This window comes from Haliotis asinina, chromosome 5 (genome assembly GCF_037392515.1).
Source record: "Haliotis asinina isolate JCU_RB_2024 chromosome 5, JCU_Hal_asi_v2, whole genome shotgun sequence".
Classification (NCBI taxonomy): domain Eukaryota; kingdom Metazoa; phylum Mollusca; class Gastropoda; order Lepetellida; family Haliotidae; genus Haliotis; species Haliotis asinina.
In genome coordinates this window covers 40,860,114-40,883,958 of record NC_090284.1, presented here as the reverse complement: position 1 = coordinate 40,883,958, position 23,845 = coordinate 40,860,114, and the positions used below count along the sequence as shown (strand labels likewise).

Below are 23,845 nucleotides of genomic sequence, written 5' to 3'. Positions count from 1 at the left end.
GCTGCTGATAATGGAAGTGGTGAAGGTGGTGGTGCTGCTGATGATGATAGGAGTAGTGGTGGTGGTGCTGGTGATAGTAGTGGTGGTAGTTGTCGTGGTGATGGTGATGATGATATTAGTAGTGGTGGTGGTGATGGTGATGGTGGTAGTGGTGGTAGTGGCGGAGATGTTGATAGTGGTACTGTAGGTGGTAATACTGATATATACGTGATAGTGGTGATTATTATGACGATAAATGTTAAGTTGCGATCAGTTGGCCAAACTCACTAGTGGATCGCTCGTCAACCTACCCCGACAGCACGGGGCCTTGTCAATCACATCAACCATTGTCGAGACTCGATTTCACTGACACAAAGCTGACGTAATGCAAACTGCAGCGTTAAATGAAAAACACTCACGCCTCACGTCATGAAATCATGTTTATTGTTCTGTGCTCTGAACCCATCTCAACAGTTATTACTGATAATCATGAAGCAATACTGACCTTTATGTTTTGTGATATTTGTTAAATTTCCTATCACTGTCAGCAAACAAAACGGGAAACGTCATAGTGGTAGAAACATGTTAAAGAATTCTGGAAATATACTCTTCTGGTTGGTTTCGAAATATGGGAGACTCGTTAACGGTTAAGCTTGCCACTTCAGCTGTAGCATTTCACAGAGTTTGACCCAGGGGTTTTACATGTGCATTTGTTGAAAGTTTTCCCACCGCTAACGATAGAGGTAAATCCATCCACAGGGACACACTTGACATCACTTCCTTGTCTGAAAGCACATTCTGGAATAAACAAAAGATGTCATTGTTTAGAGACTAATTGTCTTAAGACTTGAATTGAAACTTCGGTTTAAAATTCAGAGACCGAATTATCAGCATTTTGACCATTACACAGCAAACTGGGAAATCACTCTACCGACATGTTTTAGTTTTACATTGATGCTACATGTTTACAACTATTCATGCTTATAGCGAACCTCTGTTAACTATGACTTGAAGTATATTTCACCACACTGGGAAACTATATTATACTGGATCCCCTTAATCCGAACACACGGCGTGGGTAAATGAATCTTTTGAAAATATACCTTCGAGCCAAAGGTTCTCCTTAAATCATACTTTTTTCCCTAGTTTCATTGGGAGACGCATTGTAGGGGATTAAGGATTCTTCAAACCCATTAGCCATACAGCTTATAAACATAACCTTGAACAGTGCAGTGTGTGGTTTTCGGTGTTTGTAACCATTTTTCATCTTAGATTTGATTTATACATTGCAAGTATTTTTAGATTAAACCGCTAACCACTGCGCTATCGAAACGTGCGACGGCGCAGAACATCGCCGGTTGGTGTTCTCACACGATCACTAACTTGGCCTGAGTACATCTGGACCCAAATCGGCATAAATCGATAACGATGATCCATAGTCGATAACGTGCCTCCCTTAACACAATATAATATAACGTTTAAATCTTTGAAGGCCATTTAGACGTGAAAAGCATAAGAAAAGCCAGATTTATGGATTTCAACTTATTTATGAAGAATAACAGACGTTTCAGAACGTATGTCTGCACCTTCATCAGTTAAATGAAGAAAAAAAGGTGACATCCATAAACCTAGCTTTTCTTGTAATATAACGCTGCCAACTCAAACGTTTTTACAGGAAACAGGGCCTAGTTGTATCCGCTGAAAGAATTATTTATCCAATTACTGCAAACGCACTACTAATTACTAATTTTTCTTCAGGACACAACAAATGAATGTTACACTCTATTTTATGTATATTGTTCCATATGCACATTTTTGGGCATTTTCGTAGGGAATATGAAAATTGCAGTGTTAAAACTATCGTTTATGAATAGTATTTTGTGTTGGTTCTTGCTTAACGCTTTCAAAAATATTCCTGTTGTATATCGACGGTCTGCAAATAATCGAGTCTTTACCAGACAATCCAAAGTCAGCGAGCCTGACCACCGGGCCTCGTTAATTGCCTCTTACCACAAGCATGGGTTGCTTAGAACCAATTCCAAACCGGATCTTCACATGTTTTCGGGAATAGTGAAATATGAACTGATATATGTCAGAGTGAGTGTTGGGTTTAAGGTAGATTTAACAGCAATTATGTTACATTGCGGCCTGTGAAAATCAATCCGTCAATTAAAGAAACAATCCGAAGTGACGATGACTACTTCGGTGAAACACACGAGCATGTTTATGTTGCTGGCTAATCCTAAATCATCGTCATCATCATCATCGTCATCATCATCAGCAGCAGCAGCAGCAGCAGCAGTGTACTACATTGACACCCGCACATATTACACTTGCATATCAATCACTTTAAACACCTGAAACATTACATTATAGTGCTAGGCTTTCTGTGCCAATTAAATGGGACCAACTAATTTCATCACTCTGGCAAGTGAGTCGGTCAATGTGTTGAAATATGTGACCGTATATTTTTCTGAGAGAGCAGACTTGTTGATTCGGTTGATTTATGTCACCGTGATCCGACCGCGTAGCTCGGTGTTCATAATGTCAATCACTGCGTGTTCCAGACGCCATTACTTACAAACTACCGTCGTAATATTATAGCTGGACGATTGCAGAGTGCGGCGTTAAACAACAAACAAAGATGGTAGATAAAACGTACGTTTCTTCTCCACAATGTCCATCCTGTAGGTGTCCTTGTTGCAGACAGCTGTTCCGCATTCATAAGGAGCGGTTGCCCCTGGCGACACGCAGTTTCCGTTATCACCAATGCAGGCTGGGGGATAATAAAAATGCATATCAGTGTAATGACAAAAAACCTAAGGGTCTGTTTAATGACTAAAGACAATAAAACGTGAGTTTGGTTTGAGATGAATGTTTGAGATGTGAGAATGATATAACGCTAAATTGCGCAAATACTGACACATTGCATGCCCTGGTTTACACGCACACCTTATTAATACACACACGCACATACGCACACACGCACACACGCACGCACGCACGCACGCACGCACACACACACAAAGACCTGAAAATGAATGCACATTCCCCACTCAAGCTTCCAGCATCGATCATGATTTTAGGTGCGTTTCACACGTCATCATTTTGCAGTCTCTTTTTGCATCCAATTGCCACAGTTGATGCAGTTAATGTAAACTATAAAACGTCCATAAAATAAAATCTGCACAGACCTATTCTCATTGCAGTACGACTCGCAGAGTGATAGACAGGTCCATACATTATCCAGTGTTCATGAAGGAAAAATCCCCCAGCCGGTCCTTAAACTATGCCAAAATTGACTGTTCAGGATGTCGTAAAACGAACTGCCATTTTCATGCCACAAACTCGTCTATAAACTCTTGATACATGTTTAATACAACAGCCACCGGAGGCTTGTAGGGCTTTTTCCCAGACAGGATGTGTACTGAGCCCTAAAATAAGTAAAGCCTTCGACTCCATCTTCTCACCTCTGGCCTATTAGTAATCAGCCTCAGAAGAAGTATTCATGAGAAATACATCGCAATTTCTGCATATCTTGGATGTGATAACTGTCCATAATATGTAGGCATTAAATGGTGCATATGTGTCATGCGTTGAAGATTTATACCCCTATAACGACATACTCAACACATAACAGAATGTTTCACGACGAGTTAACGTTGTCAACTGGTACAAATAAAGTATTGATTACAAGCTTTTCTATGTCAGGCGCTGGACTAGGGCCACGGTGAAAGATTTGTTTGGTGTCATAATCTCCTGCGTAGGATTAATATCTCCAACGTAGGACTTTGTATCAACTAGATATCCTTGTATCCCTCTCTCCCTCTCTGATATCTGGTCCTTGGTATGGGTAAGGCAGGGGTGGGGGTGGGGGAATTCTCGAATTCTCGTTATGACACGCCCTCCCCTATAAGATAACGTTGGATCAGATATAACGTTCGTTTGCGGTTTGTTTTTCCGTAATTGTTTAAAAGTTGACTTGACTCGGGTGGAAAAGCGTTGAATGCGGCGTTAAGGAATACGGAATTGAAAAAGGCAAAATATTGTCAGTATATTTGTTTGTTGAAGTATAAGGAAATAAGTACGCATAGATTGCCACCGATTGACACGTGAGTGCACGCAGATTATGACTAATGTGCAACGACCTCTGAAATATCCAGCGCATAATAGAAATATGTAACGAAGTGCAGCATGTAACAGTGAACTAATTGCAACGCGTGACAAAAGGGCAAACCGAACGCGAGGTAGTAAAGTACAAGATAGGTGACTGTAATGGTAAATATAAGACATAACTGTAGACTCTGAACGTAAATGTAACACATAGCTGTAAACTCTAAAAAAGTGCCTGAAACAGTCAAAAAGGAAATGGTTTCCGTGTCTGGGGAAACTTAGCTGACTATTTCAGACTAATATATAGTAATATATATCGAGCATCTCCTACAGGAGATAATAAGTCCTACGTAAGAGATAGTAAGTCCTACGTAGGAGATAATAAGTCCTACGTAGGAGATACTAAGTCCTACGTAGGAGATAATAAGTCCTACGTAGGAGATAGTAAGCTCTAAATCCTACGTAGGAGATATTAAGTACTAAGTCTTACGTAGGAGATACTAACTCCTACGTAGGAGATACTGCCTCCTACGTAGGACTTATTATCACCTACGTAGACCCTGATACGCTTCCGTACTGGACATTTATCAGATGCCTGGGTAAAAGTATTCTAACTCACCATGAACCCATCCATGTTCTACGGGCAGTGGTACCAAACATACAGTTTTCTACCCCCCGGCGATAACTTCCTGGTATTACTAACAGGATGATAATTCTAGGCTCATTGTATCCACGTGTAGACAAGGAACTGAAGCCTGGATGATGCTGTCGGTGTTATCGTTACAAGTCAGTCTGTTACAGATGTGACAGCTGATGACTCCTCTCCAACTGATTTGTACGATTTGTTTGTTAACTACCTAACGCCCCACTCAGCAATATTCAAAGTATATGGCGGAGGTCTGTATATAATCGAATCTGGCCCAGATAATTCCGTGATCAACAGCATGAGCATCAATCTACGCAACTGGGTTACGGTAACATGTGTCAACAAATCAGCGAGCCTGACCACATGATCACGTTAATAGTCTCTGGGGTACTGAAGATCACATCTTACCAAGATCTTCACGGGCTCGTCCCTTCCGGATCCACAAGAAACAAATATGCCTAATTCAAGTATTTATGCGATACAGAAGGTGGGTCATTTTAATGTAGACCACTGGGTCCCCAACCACTCCCTCTCACATTACATTCCCTTCCTGAATTGGTACAAGAAGCCAAACAAAGACCTCAACATCTTGGAAACAACAGATCACCAATACCAGGGCATACGATACAAATTGAACATCTTCATATCACGGAATATTCTTAAACTTAATGCCATTCTTCACGTATAGTGAAGAAGACCAATCGATACACTGTCAAAACACATATGTAAAAAAACACTACAGTGTAGTTACACTTACTTTGTTCATAGCTGACGCTTTGTGAGTCGTGGTTGAAGGTGCACTTGACGCAGTGTTTGGATGTTCCGGCGTCAAAACACTCCTTCTTGCCATTTATCGTGAGTTGACATTCTGGAGGTGTAAGTGCAATCTAAAAAAAGTGTTACATGGTCCCACGTCCGTGATCACGGACTGATGTTTATTCTCTATTATGATGTATGACTTTGATTGAAGACTTTTACAATATAAGTAAAACACTCAGTGAAACGGGTTTAACTGTCCGTTCTTAAACGCCGTTCTTAAACGTTCTTATACGTGGAAGATTTTTATAGTCCCATTTAAATCAGATCATACACTTCGCTACTTATGCCTCCCAGTATACAAATTTCACAAGTCTAATCAGGATGTTGCATCAACTGACCCATGAGGGAAATTTAGGAAACCAAATAAAAGATGCATGGATTTTTTGTTTGTTTGTTGTTTAAAGACATAGTCAGCACTATTTCAGCTGTGTGGGGGCGTCTTGACACAATCTTTCTGTGCAAACCCCAAAATCGAAATTTCAAAATGACGTCGACCACAAAACCTTCCTCAATAGTGCACGGTTTTAAATGTATACACTATGACACAGCCGAAATTGGACTATCTACAGTTATATAGTGTGGAGTTATTTCTTCCATTTGGACTTGACCATTTTTTAACGTTTTTAACGAACAAAATCCTAAAAATTGTTTTCTTTCTTGTCCCGATAATTTAGGAGCATACAAGATACTTTATTTGATATGCAACCGTGTCTGTTAGAAAAGTTTCGTATCGGAATATATGGTGACGAATATCATTTTAACAAGAGTTTGGAAAATCATCGAAGGCTACACATATGGTTTTCTTGCCATTGTCTTCCTCTTGGTATGATTTCTTTATTTGAAGTTTGCTTACCACCGCATTCAGCAATATTCCATCTATATATCTGACACTGATCGGTAAATAATCGAGCCCGGACCAGACTATCCAGTGATTGTCTGACGATCCAGTACTCGATATTCGTCAATTCAGCTAAGTCAGCGAGGAGTATCACTCGATACCGAAGTTCATCTCTGACGACAACCATTTGTTGTTGAAGATCAATTCTAACCGGGACCTTCAAGAGGAGCGTGCTATGAATTAGATAAGACACTTACGGGGTTTGCTGAGGAGGTAAAGATTTGTGACCCTGTTCCTTGTCTGACATATGTAGGTGTTGCAGTAAATGTGGATGGTCTCGTTGTAGGCAAGCTTTTGCCCTGTGCTCAGCCGACAAACTGAAATGGAGACCATTCGTTATATGTATAAAGTTGAATATTATCATTCTTTACCAATTTCCTGATTACAGTCGATAGGTTTACTTGAAAAGCTTTCTATTTTCACGAATACGTAACTGAACATTATTTCCTTTGTTTCGTATATAACGTTTTTGTTTGACTGTTTAAAGATTCCAGTTGTAATCCAGCTATATGGCCTATTAATAACCGGACAATCCAGTGATCAACAACACCCGAATCTATCTAGGCAAGTGGAATACAGCGATGTGTCAAACAAGTCAGCTCGTTAGTCGCCTCTCACGTCAAGCATAGTCGCCTTTTACGACAAGCATAGTCGCCTCTTACGACAAGCATGGTCGCCTCTTACGACAAGCATAGTCGCCTCTTACGACAGGCATTGGTTGCTCAAATAAATGTAATAAGAAGACTGAAAAGAATTATAGCTTCATGGACTTGAAGACATACCATAGCTAGTGCTCGAACCAGACTGACTGTTGCTGTTGCTGTTGCTGTTGCTGTTGCTGTCGCTGTTTGTCCCACACTGCTCCCTCTTATTGCCAACAGTGACAGATTCCCCAACTTTCAAGCAGGCGCCGGTCAATGTGGATTTGCAACCTTTTCGAACAGCCAAATCAACCAAAGTCCAGTAAAATATTCACACTTAAAATTATCTAAAGATTCTAAACCGTTTTATGTGAAAAGCGGGTTTATTTGTGTCAATGTCCAGTGTTACTGGTAACCAGAGCCTTTTTGTTTGGTATCCATGAAAACAGTTGTATATTAAGATAGATACCATAGTTACATAAAAATAAATAAAATTATAAGAGTTTATCACTTGCCTACGTCTTTAACCACCAGCTTGGCTTCAGAATTGCACTCTCTGTTGACACAGCTGTCGCTCGTGAACTTCGTGCCCTTCTTTATGCAATTCCCATTGAATGAACACACTGGTAACGATAACACAACATGTATAGCAATAACAAAACATCAAGAACATAATAAACGAAATAATTCAGTCATGTATTTTCTGTCAAAACGACGCGTATATCGAACAATAGTATTGCAAATACTAGATCATTAGATCATTAGATTTTAGATCATCCGATTCGATTGTATTACTTTTTGGCCATTGCAAAGGCATCTCTATTCTTCCATATTAGGATAGTTACCTGACATGTCGAGGCGGGGCTAAATATATAAACATTTCCTTAACTCCGTTCGTGTGGTATATGATTTTTAAGGCTGATAAATAACCTTCACTTTTGTTTTACCTTGCAAGCACACAAGTCGATTCAAATTTGTTTGACACACAAAAACATAAAAGGTGATCCGACTAACTCACAGGGAATACTAATGTTAGTTCGGTGTAACAGCAGTTCGAGATACGCATGTTGATTAAAATATGCACGTAGCAGGAACCGAAAGAAAGAGTTCGTAATATCTGTCAGTTCGTCATATGCGAGTTCGTTATAGACGTACTTTACTGTACTTACTGTCTTCGGTCTTCACAGGCTTGGCGTACGTATCCCCAGGTGCCAGTTTACATTCGTACTTGTCACAGTTGATCTCAAACGTCTCATTTAGCTTCTTGCAGGTGTCACCAACCTTGCAGCCTGATCAAACATGGCATACATAGGTTGCTTATTATGAGGGAATATACTTTTAAGGATTAAAATGTAATGCAAATCTTCAAATAGTATCTTCACGGATCATATTCCATCATAGAAGATTGGACAAGTTTGTTTTGCGGGAATACACTCATGGTACTGAAGTTTTGAATCTTCATTTGGAGGGTGGACGGGAGAACGCCAAAACGTTGCGCTTTTAAGGATTAAGATATTATGCAAAACTTCAAGTAGTGTCTTTACTAACCATATTCCTTGATGAAGGTCTTAAGAGTCTTGCGTCCCTGAACCATTTCCTCCTCGCAGACCAAGTCGTGGCAGTAGTACTGCATGGAGTCACCCAGGGGAAGGTCCTTGTCCCCCACAATGCACATATCTGTAATAGATATGTAGCATTCAACATGGCTGCAACGATTCATCTAGACCTCGATTCGATTCGATTTTCGATATTGGACCCTCGATTCGAATATTTTCGATTCGATTCTTTATACAATGAAAATCATCAGATTTCATTTAACTTTCACAGGTCTTTTCAGCGTGAAATCCATCGTCAACTAGGCGATGTCTACCAACAACAATTCTCATTGGATAATTAGCTCGGCATCAACCAATCACGTTTCACTTTATCTAAGCGCTCAAAACTACTCGATTTGGAGCAGGGATAACCTACAACATATTTAAGTGACTGGGTGAGTAATGTACGCTGCAGTATCAGGGCGGGATACACGAGATGAGTCGAATCCAAGGTCATGATTTTAAAGAGACTGCATATATACACACATACATGTACACAGTCTTTTCAAAATCAAGACCTCCGCTTCGACTCAACTCGTAGGGGAACCATACCTCGTGTCTCCCGCCCTGAGACTGCTGTCATACTGCTAAAGCAGCGTACAACATTACTCACTCAGTCACTTACTCAAAATCACTCATCCACCCAATTTATCACTCACTCACTCACTCACAATGAAATATAAATACAGACTTACTTTCTAACTACATGTATCAGGTTTCTCGAAAGAGTGTACATGTATATCGACTTAAATCATACTACCTTTTCCGGTACATCTGTAATTGTGACCATCAACCACTTTCCTCTCGCCTTCCTTTATGCAGGTATTGTCTGGGAGGAGACATTCTAAAATAAAGCAAAAATTAATTATCAGTAAGATAATTTAATCATTAAAGTAAAACTCCATATACAATTCTTTCACACACAAACACACAGCGACAGGCACAGGCACTCAAGATATTAAATATGCCTATGTTCAGTCAGTTGTGAATCTGTAAACGATGGATTACAATAACTTTCATACGCATCAAGGGATGTTAGGTTCTGTGTACTCCCCAGGGCGTTGGGAAGAATCAAATGTGTGTGCGTGCCCGTGTGTTCGATCTCCCTTTAAAACAATCTTAAATCAGCAAAAAATGTGCACATGCACACAAATCCCATTAAGTTAAATGGATACCTCTGCACATTTCACTAAATCAAATTATTTCCTTTATTGTGCAAAGCCTGATTTCCACGTCAGCGTGCTAAATCCCCATCAGTTTCAGCCTGATCCAGTTTTTTATGACATGAGTAGAGGTGATATTTTGGAAAGTTCTTTTTCAAATGCCAGTGTTATTCTAACGCGTCATAGATCAGCTAAATGTCGCTGCATGGAGCCCTGGCGCCCAACGATGACGTAAACTGTTGATCCACCATCACACGTAGTGACATGAGCCGCTGATCTACGATCACTCGCGCTCTGAGATGTGAGCAAGACATGTCTAGCCTGATGGTTAAGCCCTTCCTTTGAGAATAACAAGCTTGCTTTATGATCTCCTTAGATTTAACTTTACACGATCTACAGACGGTGAGGATAGGTAAATATGAACAACGAACAACAGGAATACTGTAATTTGTTTAAGTATACTGATAAAGTTTAAAGTGAACATTTATCGGATAAACATTTAATGCGGTTATATTTATTCAGAATACTGAAATTAATAAATAATATGCAATACTAGTATGTATGTACATAATCATTTTCAGCTTTATATAAGCATATTGTTTGTGAAACCGATCGACAAAATTTGAAAATCATTATCTATAACAAAATGAAATTGTTCCCCGTCAAGTACAGAACGTTAAGTTCGGTATAGCTATATGATATCACCGCTTGTGTTGTCTTTCGAAAAGTATTTTTTCTCCTATGATAACTTACTACCTGAAAATGATTAATCTCACGTGTGCCAAAAATGGGAAACATCATTTGATTGTAAGGATTTAGATTGGCGTTTCATTTCTGATACTTGCAGAAAGAATTTCAAAGGTGTGAAACTGTTAAATTTTCAGTATAAAATTTCTCCACGGAATTGTTTATACCAAAAAAGATTATTTTTTTTTATAATGAGTCTGGCTGACAATACAATAAGTTCTTTTTGTAATGATTCTGTTGACACCTTAAGCCATGTATATCCATGTATATCGGGATTGTGATGAAACCAAAACTTGGATTACGACACGTATCCAAACATGTTATTTTGACAAAAAATATGATTTGGTTTGGCTTTTTAAGCAAGAATTCATTACTGAATCACATAACCTTATCTACTAAGAGGTATATTTACACTTTGAAAAAAACAATTCCAAAAGTTGACAATTATTTGAAAATATTGAAAAACATAGTTACCTCTGAAGTATTCATCACCCGAAGAAATAATACTGATGAAACCTTTTTAGCCAAATGGTTTCCTGTCATCCCTGAATTTAACTCGGAATGCCTATTTAACTGACATTACTGACACTTATAATTGGTGTACTCATTGTACTCTATCGGTATTGAGCCCACCAGCTGTTATGGACACATATTCATCTTTATGTTTTATCATCTTTTGAACTCATTATCTTGGGAAAACATTTAAACAAAAAACTTTCCTATATTAACCAATTGTTCTATTTGAAAGAGAGTACAATATTTAAAAAATCGTGATTGTTCACAAGCAGTGAATAGTCCTGTAGTTTGTAAACGTTACCTCTCCGCGTATTGTCAAAAATGGAGTTTGTTCATGTTGTCCTTAAATGTGAACCACTTCACCATCTCATTATTTATAAACGTTCCTCAATACATGATACCCGTGACGATCCAGGTTATAAATGGTCTTCAGAAGCCAGTGGAGGCGACTAACGGGACCATGTGGTCAGGCTCGCTAACTTGGTTGACACGTCAACGTATCCCATTTGCCTTGATTGATACTAATGCTACTGATCACTGAATTGTCTGGTCCAGACTCTATTATCCACAGACCGCTGCGATATAACTGGTATATTGCCGAGTGCGGCGTTAAGCAACAATAGGCCCAGGAGCTTCGTTGATTGCGTGGCACCCCTATCGTGATTCACAATATAGGTCAAATGGTTGTCATGTCCAGATTTGGTTATTTAAAGTGAAAGTCCATACAGCTGGTTATGTATGAGTGAAGCATTAAACAACACGTAAGTTAAAGTTAAGAAATCATAAACTCACGAAGAGGTTGTCCTGGAGCCTTGTCAATCCTAAGCGTCCTGGTGCTGTTTTCGTAAGTACACTTCATCCGGTAGCAGCCCAGAGCAGGACTCTGTTCCTCCTCGTTTACCTTCAAACAGTCTCCATTTGACAGCTTGCAAGCTGGGGGATACAACAAACACTGTCCTTGATATATGATACATTATTCCAGGGTTAAAGGTAGACATCGAACGCTCTTTACACGTGCGGCATGATCGTGAATGAGTCGTACATTATCGTCCTTTGTTTAAGCGTCAAGGAGCTAATATGCGACAAGTGTTTTAACAATTATGTGGTGTATAGAAAAGGAATTTTACTTTGAATTTGAATAATGTTGGCATTTTTACAAAGTTGCAGTTAGAAACCACTAGTTGCCACTGAAGTTGGTATTTTTATGTGTGAAGTGGGGATTCGACCAACAAGACGAATTGTCTCGCCTTGAGATACTACCACCAGCGCAAAGGCCGGAACTGGAATCGTAAAAACTGGAGGTGAGACTGGTTCAGCGATGACGTTAAACGAGCGAAGTTTTGTTCAAAGAGTTGGAAGATGTGTTTACCGTTGGAGAAATGAACGTTTTGCCCCAAATTGCATTCGAGATAGACAGATTCGGCGAAGATAGCGTCATGGTGTTGGGTGCGATTTCCAGTACACAAAGAACTGTTTTAGTGGCGGTATAGGAGTATTTAACTGGTACATCGACGTCACATGCTTCCGATTGTGGACGAACAGAGGGAGTTGATCCAGCATGACCACGCGACTTCATACACAACACGAGTCACGGTCCGCTTCCATGTCTTGCCATGGCCTTGTCGATCACCAGATCTCAACCCGATAGAACTAATATGAGATCGACGTACACGTCAACTTCAAAACACACCTGAAACGCTTCAAAACGTAGCCATCTCATTACATGAAGAGTGGGGAAGACTTCCGCATGAGAGACTTCGTCCACTTGCCGACTCTGCGCCGAGACGGTGCGGAGCAGTAATTGCTTCTAATGGTGGCCATACAAGACTTTGACGCCAACTTTTTGACTCAAGCAAACAGAAACCCAACCATCCAGGCTGCTGTTGATATAATTGCCCTTAAGCTAATGCAATAAAAATGGTAAAATGGTATGATACAGCCTGGACTGCGGGGTTTGTTTTTTTTGTTTTTTTTTTGGTTATTTGGGTTTTATTGTTTTGTTTTTTGTTTGTTTGTGTGTGTGTGTTAGACTGCCAGTGTGTGAGGAAATGTGGAGGTTTTTGTTAATCGTAATATAAAGGCAATTAAAGAGTTTGTACGTAATCCTCTAAGAACCATATTATCCACACTGCTGTCACAACGGTACTCACAATAATCAATTTTCCCGTTTGGCCAGCAGTAGGCGCAAATCCTGTCATTGGCGTAGGAGAACGGACCGACAGGATAACATTCATTGTGACACCGACAAGCTGAAACAAATTAATATCAATGGACATTAACAAGTTGCCTGTATGCATGTACTTGTGCATGGACAAAGCGCAAACACATTATTAACAAGGTTAACCCAAAGGGTTGTGAGGCGCTAATACGTTAACAGTCAGATGACATATAGTGAACAGACCCTAAGGTGAGACCACAGGTGTCAAGTGTGGTTCATTGTCCTAGACAAGCTGGCAAGGTATTAGTGATGGTTTTCCTAAATCCTGTTCCAACTGAAATATTGTCTATTTGTTTCCTTTTGAACTGAACTCACAAAATGATGGTACTATGACCCAGTAGACGAACCATAGTTAAATATTTCGGTCTTTTTGCCGTATCTCAGATACGTCGTTTGATGATGCTCGGTTGGTTACTACCATTCCTGATTTTGAGGGTTTTACACTGCGGTAAAGGTACTAGCCCTCAAGATAATTTACTAGTCCGAAATTTGAATGTAGACTAGGATTTGATCATTACGCTGCTGATATGATAAACGTTTTTGTCAGGTTATAATCTTTCATGCTTTAAAAGTGTGTTATAACTTAAAAAGTCGGAGAGAATGATATATTAACAACACGTCCCTATAAAACTTCACATGCCACGGACTAGAGGGCACGGGGATGGGTGTGGAAAGTGTCTTGTGGCTTTTATTACTTTTAGAAAGGAGATTTAATTGATGAAATTGCAAAACGTGTATTGGGTGTACAGGTTGGCTGATATATATGGACAGACCGACTTGAACTCGAGAAACTGCTAGCTATGGACTGTTTATTGTGATAGCTATGTTGATTGTCCTGCATCGAACGTAAGCGACTCCTTAGGTGTAATGTAAATATACTTGAGATAACATCTTGCATCTGACCACTTTTTATAAGGTATGATGTATCCGTGGGTTTAATACTTCACACTGTACTACACGTAAATATGGGTTTTTCTCATTTTATTCACCCAGGGTACACATATTTGGGTGCAATAACTAAATTATTCGGTGTTGTTGGGTCATCTGAACCTGTGTAATAAGAGTTCGTCATTCCTTAGGGTTGCTGGTCTTTTTCGAAATGTCCGAAACACTATAACGTGTGATAGTGACGTTGATAACGACGGTGTCCAAATGCTGCGATTCCGCGACTGTGCAGTGTGCAGCGAAACAACTACAGTGGAGAAAATACGGGCAAATACGAGCTTCTGTTTCTCCAAGAGCTCTACAACATACCGAGTATCAAGCTGTGAGAGGTCGTATAGATTTTACTAACGTGTTGGTTGGTCTTCGGTTTCAATAAATCTCATGACGTTGGCCTGTCGAACGCACTGCATGGTCTTACAGTTGAGGCGGACTGTCTTCCCCTCGTTGTAACACTTCCCCTGGTGTCTACAGCCTGTCAACAGGACAGCCTGCATTAGTCTGGTTATTTACATATCAAACTACATCTGTCGATCAACCCCATCATTCATGGCTCGCTATCAATGCCTTTGTGATCATCGATCGATCGAAAAGTCGATTTTTCGAGATCTGCATTTAATGTAATCGAGGCAACATCAAATACCAGAAATCAGAATTTTACAAATATCGGGAAAACACTGAAGATTAAGGACTTGAAACGTTCGAAAAATTTATCGTTTCAAATCCATAATGGTTTTCCGATATTTGTATCCTGATATTGCCTCTATTACATTGTCTGAGAAAAACGCTCGCAACAAAGCTACGTGATGCGGTTTAACGTTAAAACGCCGATTCTACGGCAACGTTACCTCCTTCAAGACGTGTTTCATTTCCCTCAGCAACACAGGTGAGGCATCGACTGTGATCGACCATCTCGCCAGCTTTGTAACATTTGCCCCCTAGGCTACATTCTAAACAGGAACAAAATCAAGAGAAGCATATAATTACTCGGTTTCAGACGAACATAACTGAGGCCGTAATTAAAACACACAATTTAGGCCGTCACAGATACACATAGTTTAGGCCGTTGTTGATATACATAGTTTAGGCCGTTGCTGATACACACAGTGTAGGCCGTCACTGATACACACAGTGTAGGCCGTTGCTGATACACACAGTGTAGGCCGTCACTGATACACACAGTCTAGGCCGTCACTGATACACACAGTTTAGGTCGTCATTGATGATGTAAGGAATGCTGGAAAGCCACGAAGTACTATCTATGTAGTTATGTCACACGTAAGGCTATGCAATATCGGCAATTCAGTGATTGTTATTGTAAACGACGATCAACTCAACCGGGTACGGTGACTCGTGAACAACCAAGCCAATTTTACCATCCAATCAAAAGTGTGGAATATCAGTGTAACTCAATCACTCACTCACTCACTCACTCACTCACTCACTCTTCTAAATTGCAAATAAAGCCCTCGGGTAGCGCCTAACTTATGCGTCATATTCTTGAGTTAATTAGTCTTGATCGAAATGAAAAGAAACGGGGTAAACAAATCGTCGGTTGTTGCATATATCTATAAGTCAGCATGACATCCACTGGAAACGGGTAAACATGGTTTGCTAAAGCATCGACTTTATGTACGTACGTGCTGTCAGTCGTCTGATGCCGTACTTGGTGCACTGGTAGGTGTTGCAGTCGATTGTTTTGTTTTTGTCCTCCTCAAACGAAACGCCATTGACTTTGCAGATGACCTTCTCTGAAACAAAAATACAAGCAGTTGGGGTGATAAATGGTTGTTCTTCAACTGGTTTTAGTAATGTTGTAGAACCGAAAGTAATATTGTTGGTAGTAGTAGTAGTAGTAGTAGTAGTAGTAGTAGTAGTAGTAGTAGTAGTAGTAGTAGTAGTAGTAGTAGTAGTAGTAGTAGTAGGCAATTGTTAAACGCCGCAATAAGCAATAATAAAGCTATATGACGGCGGTCTGTAAATAATCGAGTCTGCACCAGACAATCCAGTTATCACCAACATGAACAACTGGGTGGTGGTGGTGACGGTGGTACTCACTCTCAGAAGCGCCTGTCGACGATTCCTGACAGGTGTATTTCTTGCCATCCCCACAGATGACTGACTCACCGGGTCGCACACACTTGCCACACTGGTTACAAGCTGGAGGAGAAAACTGCTGGTTAACTGCAAAGCAGGCTTATTAAATGAACAGGTATATACAGAAAGGTAGGATCGGGTGAATTTTTTTTTTATTTACATACAAATACAGTTTGTGACACAGTGGAATCGTGATAGTTTGGAAATATAATAACCAGGGGGGTTGAACCTCAGAAATCAGACCAGGTTTCACTGAGTATTGCTGGTACATCCACGCACGCAATGACAACACTAACTATACTATTATTTACACGTTGTCTTGAAAGGGCGTACGAGACTGTAAGAAGCTTGTAAAGTCCGTATTTCCTGAGGCTGCGCCTTTCAAAACCCCGTGTGAGGAATGTATTACCCTTAAGATCTTTTAATTTATCTTTAAGCAATAATATTCGACATTCGACAGAATGGGATGAAACATGTTTCGCCATATTTCTCTAACAGTCGTGAAAGGGAGTTAACTCGGGATGGTTTATTTTATGATAACAATGATCAAATTTGAGTATTTTTAAACGACAAGTGAAATACAGAAACTATTTATTTTTTATTATTATTATTTTCTTTTTGGGGGCTGGGGGAGGTGGGGGGTATATAATTACACAAACAAATTAAAAAAAGATTATATTTTCAGTACTCTGTTTATACTCATAATTGTATACTCCGACTCTGACTTCGAAGCAATCAGCCGTTTGGCAGCCACATTCCATCCATGGTCAGGGTAATTCGTACCACCCGTGTAGTGTGTATATCCTGGCAACTCTGCCTACACAGTTTGGTATGCTTTCGCTATTAACCAGAATTAATCAGAATTCCACAAATTTATCTTAGAGGTAATAAAATACAATAAACTCCGGGTATAACGAACATTACTACTATATTTCGTTCATTATACGCATTTCGAGTGGAGGTACCCAGAAAAGACATCTCGTAATCTGTTCTCTGTATGCGTTTTCGTTATAAACGCACTTCACAGCCTGTTGATATCGTTTAAAATTATCCCTTGAGTCAGGTTACTGAAACTCGTTGAAATTTTTATCTGCATTTCAAATTCATAACGAATAAAGGTAACACGTGTCTCTTTCCTGAAGCTCCAAAAGATCTTTCCCAAATCATGTTTGGCATAAACGCAGCAGCTGTACTGATTCTACATTTCTTAAGTAACAGTGCGCTGATGTGACGACGAGGAGCGGACACAATGATTCGTATAGGATCTATTCTGAGTCTGAACATGACTTTTTGACATTGTATCTACTCACCTACGCTGGGCGGCCCTCCGGTCTGATGGTCACAGAAGTAACAGAACCCTTCCCTCACCGACGTCGTGTTGTAGACCACACAGTCTTTCTCCGACACTTGGCAGCTGGCTGGAAACACAACGCTAGGGCTGGTCATTTATGACATGGGTCAGTGAGAATCAGGCAGGCCTCCGAAACACCTTAAGGGATGGGTCATACAAAATAATTTACATGATCGTGGAAGGGGGAACTGAATGACTATGTTCTTTTATTAAACACATTAGTGCACGAAAAGACCTTGTCCCACAAAGGAACCGTCCCTCAGAACGAAGCAGCAGGATTGTATTTTCTGAATGCACAACGAACTTGGCGATTTAGTCATTGGCTATATTTTCCAGATATTAGAAAGATTTTTACAAGATACCTGCATTTCTATAGCGCTCAAACCAGCCCAAGTTAGTAGTCCCCAAAATATAATAACACTGGCAAATCTAAAACCAAACAACGAGTGAATGTATGTTCTTCATCAGCCTCACTCTTGAACCTATATATAATGTAACAATATTAGAATATCACTTTTTTGATCCATGACAACACTACCGATCAAGAAAAGTATTCCGGAGTAAAATTCTTCCTGATTAAATTCATTTTTCAATAGTTATATTTACAATGAGTAAAAACGGCATATGTACACCGTTGCATATAGAACCTTCAGAGGAAAAGGAGCTCATTAGTCCAGAAAATGCTTTGACGGATACATATGTCATTACAAAAAAATCAGGAATTTAGAAGTTGAGTCAAAGGCTGCCCAGCGCAAAATGAAATATATAACTAAGTATGTTTGGGTCACCTTTCAACGAAATGACACAGGTCTCATGCATACATTTTAAATGCATATCGGATGGCGTAACGGTGTCTGGTTATATCAGGTACACATCAGTTTATAAGTGGACAGAATACTGAAGCGCACGTAAAATCTAGAAAACACCCGTTATCGATCAATCGGCTCCCGCGACAAACAGGCGGTGCTGAAACGCTCGGATCATAACTAAAATAAGAGCTATCTATTTTCACAGTGAGACTTTTTCATGTTTCAAAACAAAGCATGTCTATCTCATAATTCTGGGTTTGGAATTCCGATGCAAGTGACCCTTTTATAATATCGTGTGTACAAGAATAAAGAAAAGTCAGTGGAAAGACATACAATGACACCCGTTATTCTATACATAAAAGATGGTCGAGTTTGGATGAGTATTATTCATTTGAAACATTAATATTTTGTATCGGATTTTCAATTCATTGATAAGGCGTATTGGTCACTTGAAGCCCCATTATTCTGTATGTATCGGATTTCAGGTCATTGACAAGACGTATTGGAGAAGCAAAACCCCATCATAGTAGTTTGCCCAATGAAATATCCCTGATTAAACATCATTTGTGAAACAAATTTCCTTAATCTCGATTCCATTTACCTTCTTTTTAATTCATCCTCTATGGTCTGGCAGACACCGTGTATTACGAACGTGCTTTTTCAACACCCTACTAGTTAAGGCATAGTTCATTTCATGTCCACAGCTATTGTACTAGTTAAGTAATACTTGACTTCAAGTCCACAATGACTGTACTAGTTAGGGGATAGTTGACTTCCACAGTTACAAGTTAAACTTACTGGCGTTATGATACCACCACCCAACAGCGCCCCTGTTGGAGCAGATGAAGCTGTTACAGAAAAAGTCGTGTACGGCGCCTTTCTTGAAACATTGATAGTTCCTGATATCCAGGCACTCTGAAAACAACAGAATGTGTTGGATGAACAGATCTTGAATCATATGGGTGGAATTTGGTAAAAATGGATATCTTTCAACAATCTTTATACAGTTTTTATTACAATGTCCACATGGTGTCACTCTGGTAATATAGTTACTTCTCTTAACTGATATATATATGGCTTTGCAACTCAACTTTGCATTTCTAAAAGGATTTCCTTCCTCAGTCGTCACCGCAGCATTAAAACAGTCGGGGATATTGGATTTACACGATTGATAAAATGCGAATGATAAAGCCAAGGAGGAAACAGATGATGAAGAGAAATTAAGGGGAAATGTGACAGGTTTTTTTCTCCATTTCTTTGGAAATGTTACATCTCATAGACAGACAGACAGACAGAAAGACAAACAGACTAAATATAAAATTACTAAAACTTCATGATCTAATTCATCATCTGAAACATCATCATCTGTTAGAATCACCTGCATGCCAATAGTGCATCCCCGTCTTTGAGTCTCGCTTGCATGTATTGCACCCCAGACTGTACTTCACCGTGCCCTCCACATAGCACTGTCCTTGATACGAGCATCCTGCACAGGAAGTGTTGTTATGATGCCCGTACAAACATATAATATACTGAGACATATGCATGTATAAATGGTAGTTATACATGCCCTTAGAGAACGGGTTGCGAGGTAGCCGACTGCTTAAAGCAGTCGTTCGTCTCGCCTAAGAGCTGGGTTCTGTAACCTTCGTAGGTACGAAGAAGCTGGTTTCTGGTGTCTCCCGCGGTCGATCCTCTATACAATGCGTAACGCTCTATTGTCCTCCCCCGTGATTTTGCATCAATATTGCTAAAGCGATTTAAACCTTCATTCATACCAGAATGAGTGAGTTATGCTCTTTACTACGGCTAGCCTAGTGGTGAAAGAGGTAGCCGAAGACCGCGTTTGATTCTCCGTGTTATTGCTGTAAAAGCGGTGTAAACAGCACTCACCCAGTCACTATGTGGTCATGAACCAAGGATCATAATCAGAAGTGTAGAATCCGAACGCATGATCTCAAGATCACGGTATTCCTCTTATAAAAAACAACAACTTATCGTTCATGCTGCTGGCAACTTGTCTGTCATAGGGTCACCCATGTATTGGCCCTGCATGTACATCTGTACTACTGATGCTTAAAAGCTAACGATATAACACTATTGTAAATAACAGCATCGATCTACCCAATCGGGATACGATGAGGTCGATCTACCATGTCTGACAGGTTCACGCACGGATCCCGTTAGTTGCCTCTTACAGCAAGGTTCACTTTCTGAAGACCAATTCTAATCAACTCGGACTGGCCATTGGAAACACTGGTACTGAGTAAGATCCAGTTCATTTTCTGACAAAGACCCATTTCGACCAAACCTGAAAAACTGAAGCATGTCCTTGTTTCCCTCCTTTCTAAGTACTAAATCCGCATATGGGTAGCCATCCTCGATATCTCCAGGGTACACCTTCCGATACCTCTTCACAATACCCTAGATACATCTATTACTCCCCTTAGCTGGCATTTTATCCAATCAGGTGTCTACTCTGGGGAGCTGAGCGAACCAATCACAGCTCACTTTCGCTTTATAAATTATCGAACCCATAAATGATGCAGAGGTACTATGAAAGCGGTAGAAGGGTCCTTGCATATTTTTTAAAGTTTCGGACCTGTCCATTTGTCTGTATGATTTCCCCCAAATATGAGTCAGATTGCGAACAGACCTCAGCAGCTACAACCGCTTTCTTTGTTGACACTAGCAAGCTTGGTTGTAACGACTATCTACCTGATTGGCTACTATGAGAATGCGGAACCAGCAAAGGGAGGTAATAAAATATCGGGCTGAGCCGTAGATGAATCCGGGGTGTATAGAGGAGAGTTATTGAAACGTATACCCTGGAGATATCGAGGGTGTTGGGTAGTCGGGTAGTCCAGATCTCCAAATAATGATGTTACTAAGATATGTAGTGACAGTATTACTGACTGTATAATCTACAGAGAATCATATGATCCACTATCATATGTGATAGTGATCTAACTACTTGTTACAGGTCATAATTGCTCTGCGTCACCTCCATGACGTTGATTGTAATCTTACTGCCATCTGTTATATATGTAGCCCACAGCTAATTATGCTTCAGTTTCCCTTTTGTCCGTCTGTCTTTGAGGAATTGGGTCCTCTTCTCTAAATCTGATCTTGCATCTTAAGAGCACACGTGCCAACACACTGTTAGAAATAACATGGTACCTGTTGTTGAGACTGTGTGGATGGACACGACATTATTCACAACTACACAGGCCTTGATCTCACAACCGACCTGGACCTCTGACCCCGGTGATGCACACGTGCCGTCACTCAGCAAACAACCTATAGGCCGAAAGAAAGACACAGAATACTGGTCAGGTCATCATATACATGAACGTTTAGCGAACTGTTATTCGTACATTAATGTCTAGAACCATGTTTTCTATAATGTTACAAAATCAATTGATGGTAATGTATTAGATGCCGAACTGTACCGGTGTATCGATGCGATTATATAACCCATTCGCCTGCATTTTGATATCACTGATAAAGATACAGTTACTTCGTATAGTGAGACCTCGACAGTCCCCAATCACGTTAATCTGGAGACTTCATTATTGATGATTATGATTACGATTATTATTATGATTATGATTACGATAACGTCAACGAAAACTATAACGAATTTTGATTGTCCTTCGAAAGAGACTCTCTTAGAAAAATGGTTGTGAAGTTGACATGAATGGAAGCAGTCATAAGCGATGGTGCCTAGTAACACTATTTCTTTAATCTGATAGCGTATTAAATTCGTTAGAAATGCTACTGTTCTTATTCCAAAGGTTTTACTGTGCTGAAATTACGAATTATTTCTCAACATTACGTCACGAGAGGCAGAAACTCGTTCGTTTTTGTTTAGGGCTTTTTTGTTTTTGGGGTGGTGTTTTGTGTTATTTGTTTGTTTGTTTGTTTGTTTGTCTTTTTGTTTGTTTGTCTTTTAGTTTGTTTGTTTGTATTTTAATTTGTTTGTTTGTCTATTTGTTTGTCTCTTTGTTTGTTTTATGGTATTAGATTATCTTTCTGTACTCTGTCTGTAAGGTTATTGCTTCACATGTCTCGTATGCATATAGGGATGGAAGTCTCCTACCTTCATGATACGCTGCATCATGTTCCCCTGTGTTATTACCAGCATCATTGTATTTGTTTCCTACCTGCCAGTACGCCCGTTGTGTTATCCTCATTCTTCTGGCACTTGGTGCACAGGTTTGGCCCCTCGTCGGCGCTGTAGCACTTGCCCCCGATACTGCAACCTAGGGCATAACATCATCAGCCATGGAGAGAGATGAATACAAGATGTACGGGGTGAAATTCAACACAACTCATCGAAATACCTTAATATCATGAGTACCACTGGTGGTTTGAAAATGTGAAAAATACTGGCCCTGTTTTAGTTTTTGCGAGAGCAAGATATCTTATCTTATAACATATTAGGCTATAATATTTTATCAGGTTTTTCACGATGGTAGATATTATAGAAAGATATCTTTTGAAATGATTAGTGATCATATCATTTCTGTGTGATGGCAGATAAGCAAAGATTTTCATGTGATGGTAGATAATCATAGAACATTCATGTGATGATAGATCATCAAAGGGTTTTCATGTGATGATAGATCATCAAAGGGTTTTCATGTGATGATAGATCATCAAAGGGTTTTCATGTGATGATAGATCATCAAAGGGTTTTCATGTGATGATAGATCATCAAAGGGTTTTCATGTGATGGCAGATAACAACAGGGCTTTCATGTGATGGTAGATAATTGCACAGCATTCGGGTGATGAAAGATTATCAAAAGGTTTTCATGTCATGATAGATCATCTAAAGGGTATTTATATGAATCGCGACTGTCTAATGAGTATTCATACGAAGTGAGATAATCAGAAGATATTTTATGGTGATAGATAGTCAAGGGGTAATATTGTGATGATAATCAAGGAGTAATTGAGAGAAGATGGGAAAACAAGGCTATTCATTTGCGGATAGAAAATCAAACCATGTATCGCAAGATAACCAAGTGGAATGCCTGCCGTGCCCATTCTGAATGCTGAGTCTGAGTTTAACTTGGTATTTGGCAGTTCGCAAAATATGAAAGATATGCCATCATAACTGAATGCACTGAACACGAGACTGTTGGTATAGGGATAGAAAGGGATATTGATGTCTTCTTTCACCCTACTCTTGACTTTCAGACTCACGTGTTTTCTGATCGGGATCCCTTGTCAGCACACCGTGAGCTACATCCTTGTGATAGGTGCACGTGTAGGTCACACAGTCCATCTCCTCCACATCGTTA

General features: G+C 39.8%; 1 protein-coding gene across 1 annotated transcript; it reads right to left on the bottom strand.

Moving 5' to 3' along the window:
• Positions 1-404: 404 nt before the first annotated feature.
• Positions 405-23,845, bottom strand: LOC137284815 (uncharacterized). Its single transcript, XM_067816809.1, has 21 exons — positions 23,748-23,845; positions 22,701-22,799; positions 21,715-21,834; positions 19,913-20,020; positions 19,333-19,449; positions 17,685-17,792; positions 16,336-16,437; positions 15,918-16,028; positions 15,126-15,227; positions 14,630-14,752; positions 13,268-13,366; positions 11,910-12,050; positions 9,452-9,535; positions 8,645-8,773; positions 8,266-8,385; positions 7,612-7,719; positions 7,238-7,387; positions 6,653-6,772; positions 5,496-5,606; positions 2,642-2,755; positions 405-777 (listed from the first exon to the last, which is right to left on the bottom strand). The coding sequence occupies exons 1-21, from the start codon at positions 23,827-23,829 to the stop codon at positions 641-643; spliced, it is 2,385 nt and encodes a 794-aa protein (XP_067672910.1). The 5' UTR covers positions 23,830-23,845; the 3' UTR covers positions 405-640.

Bases quoted from the DNA above. Each gene is read 5' to 3' on its own strand.
- LOC137284815 (XM_067816809.1), bottom strand. From the start codon at position 23,829: ATGGACTGTGTGACCTACACGTGCACCTATCACAAGGATGTAGCTCAC. The intron at 9,536-11,909 runs GTGAGTTTATGA...GCTTTATTTTAG, and splicing joins GGCTCCAGGACAACCTCTTC to AATGTCTCCTCCCAGACAAT. The intron at 8,386-8,644 runs GTTAGTAAAGAC...ATGTTTGATCAG, and splicing joins GACCTTCATCAAGGAATATG to GCTGCAAGGTTGGTGACACC.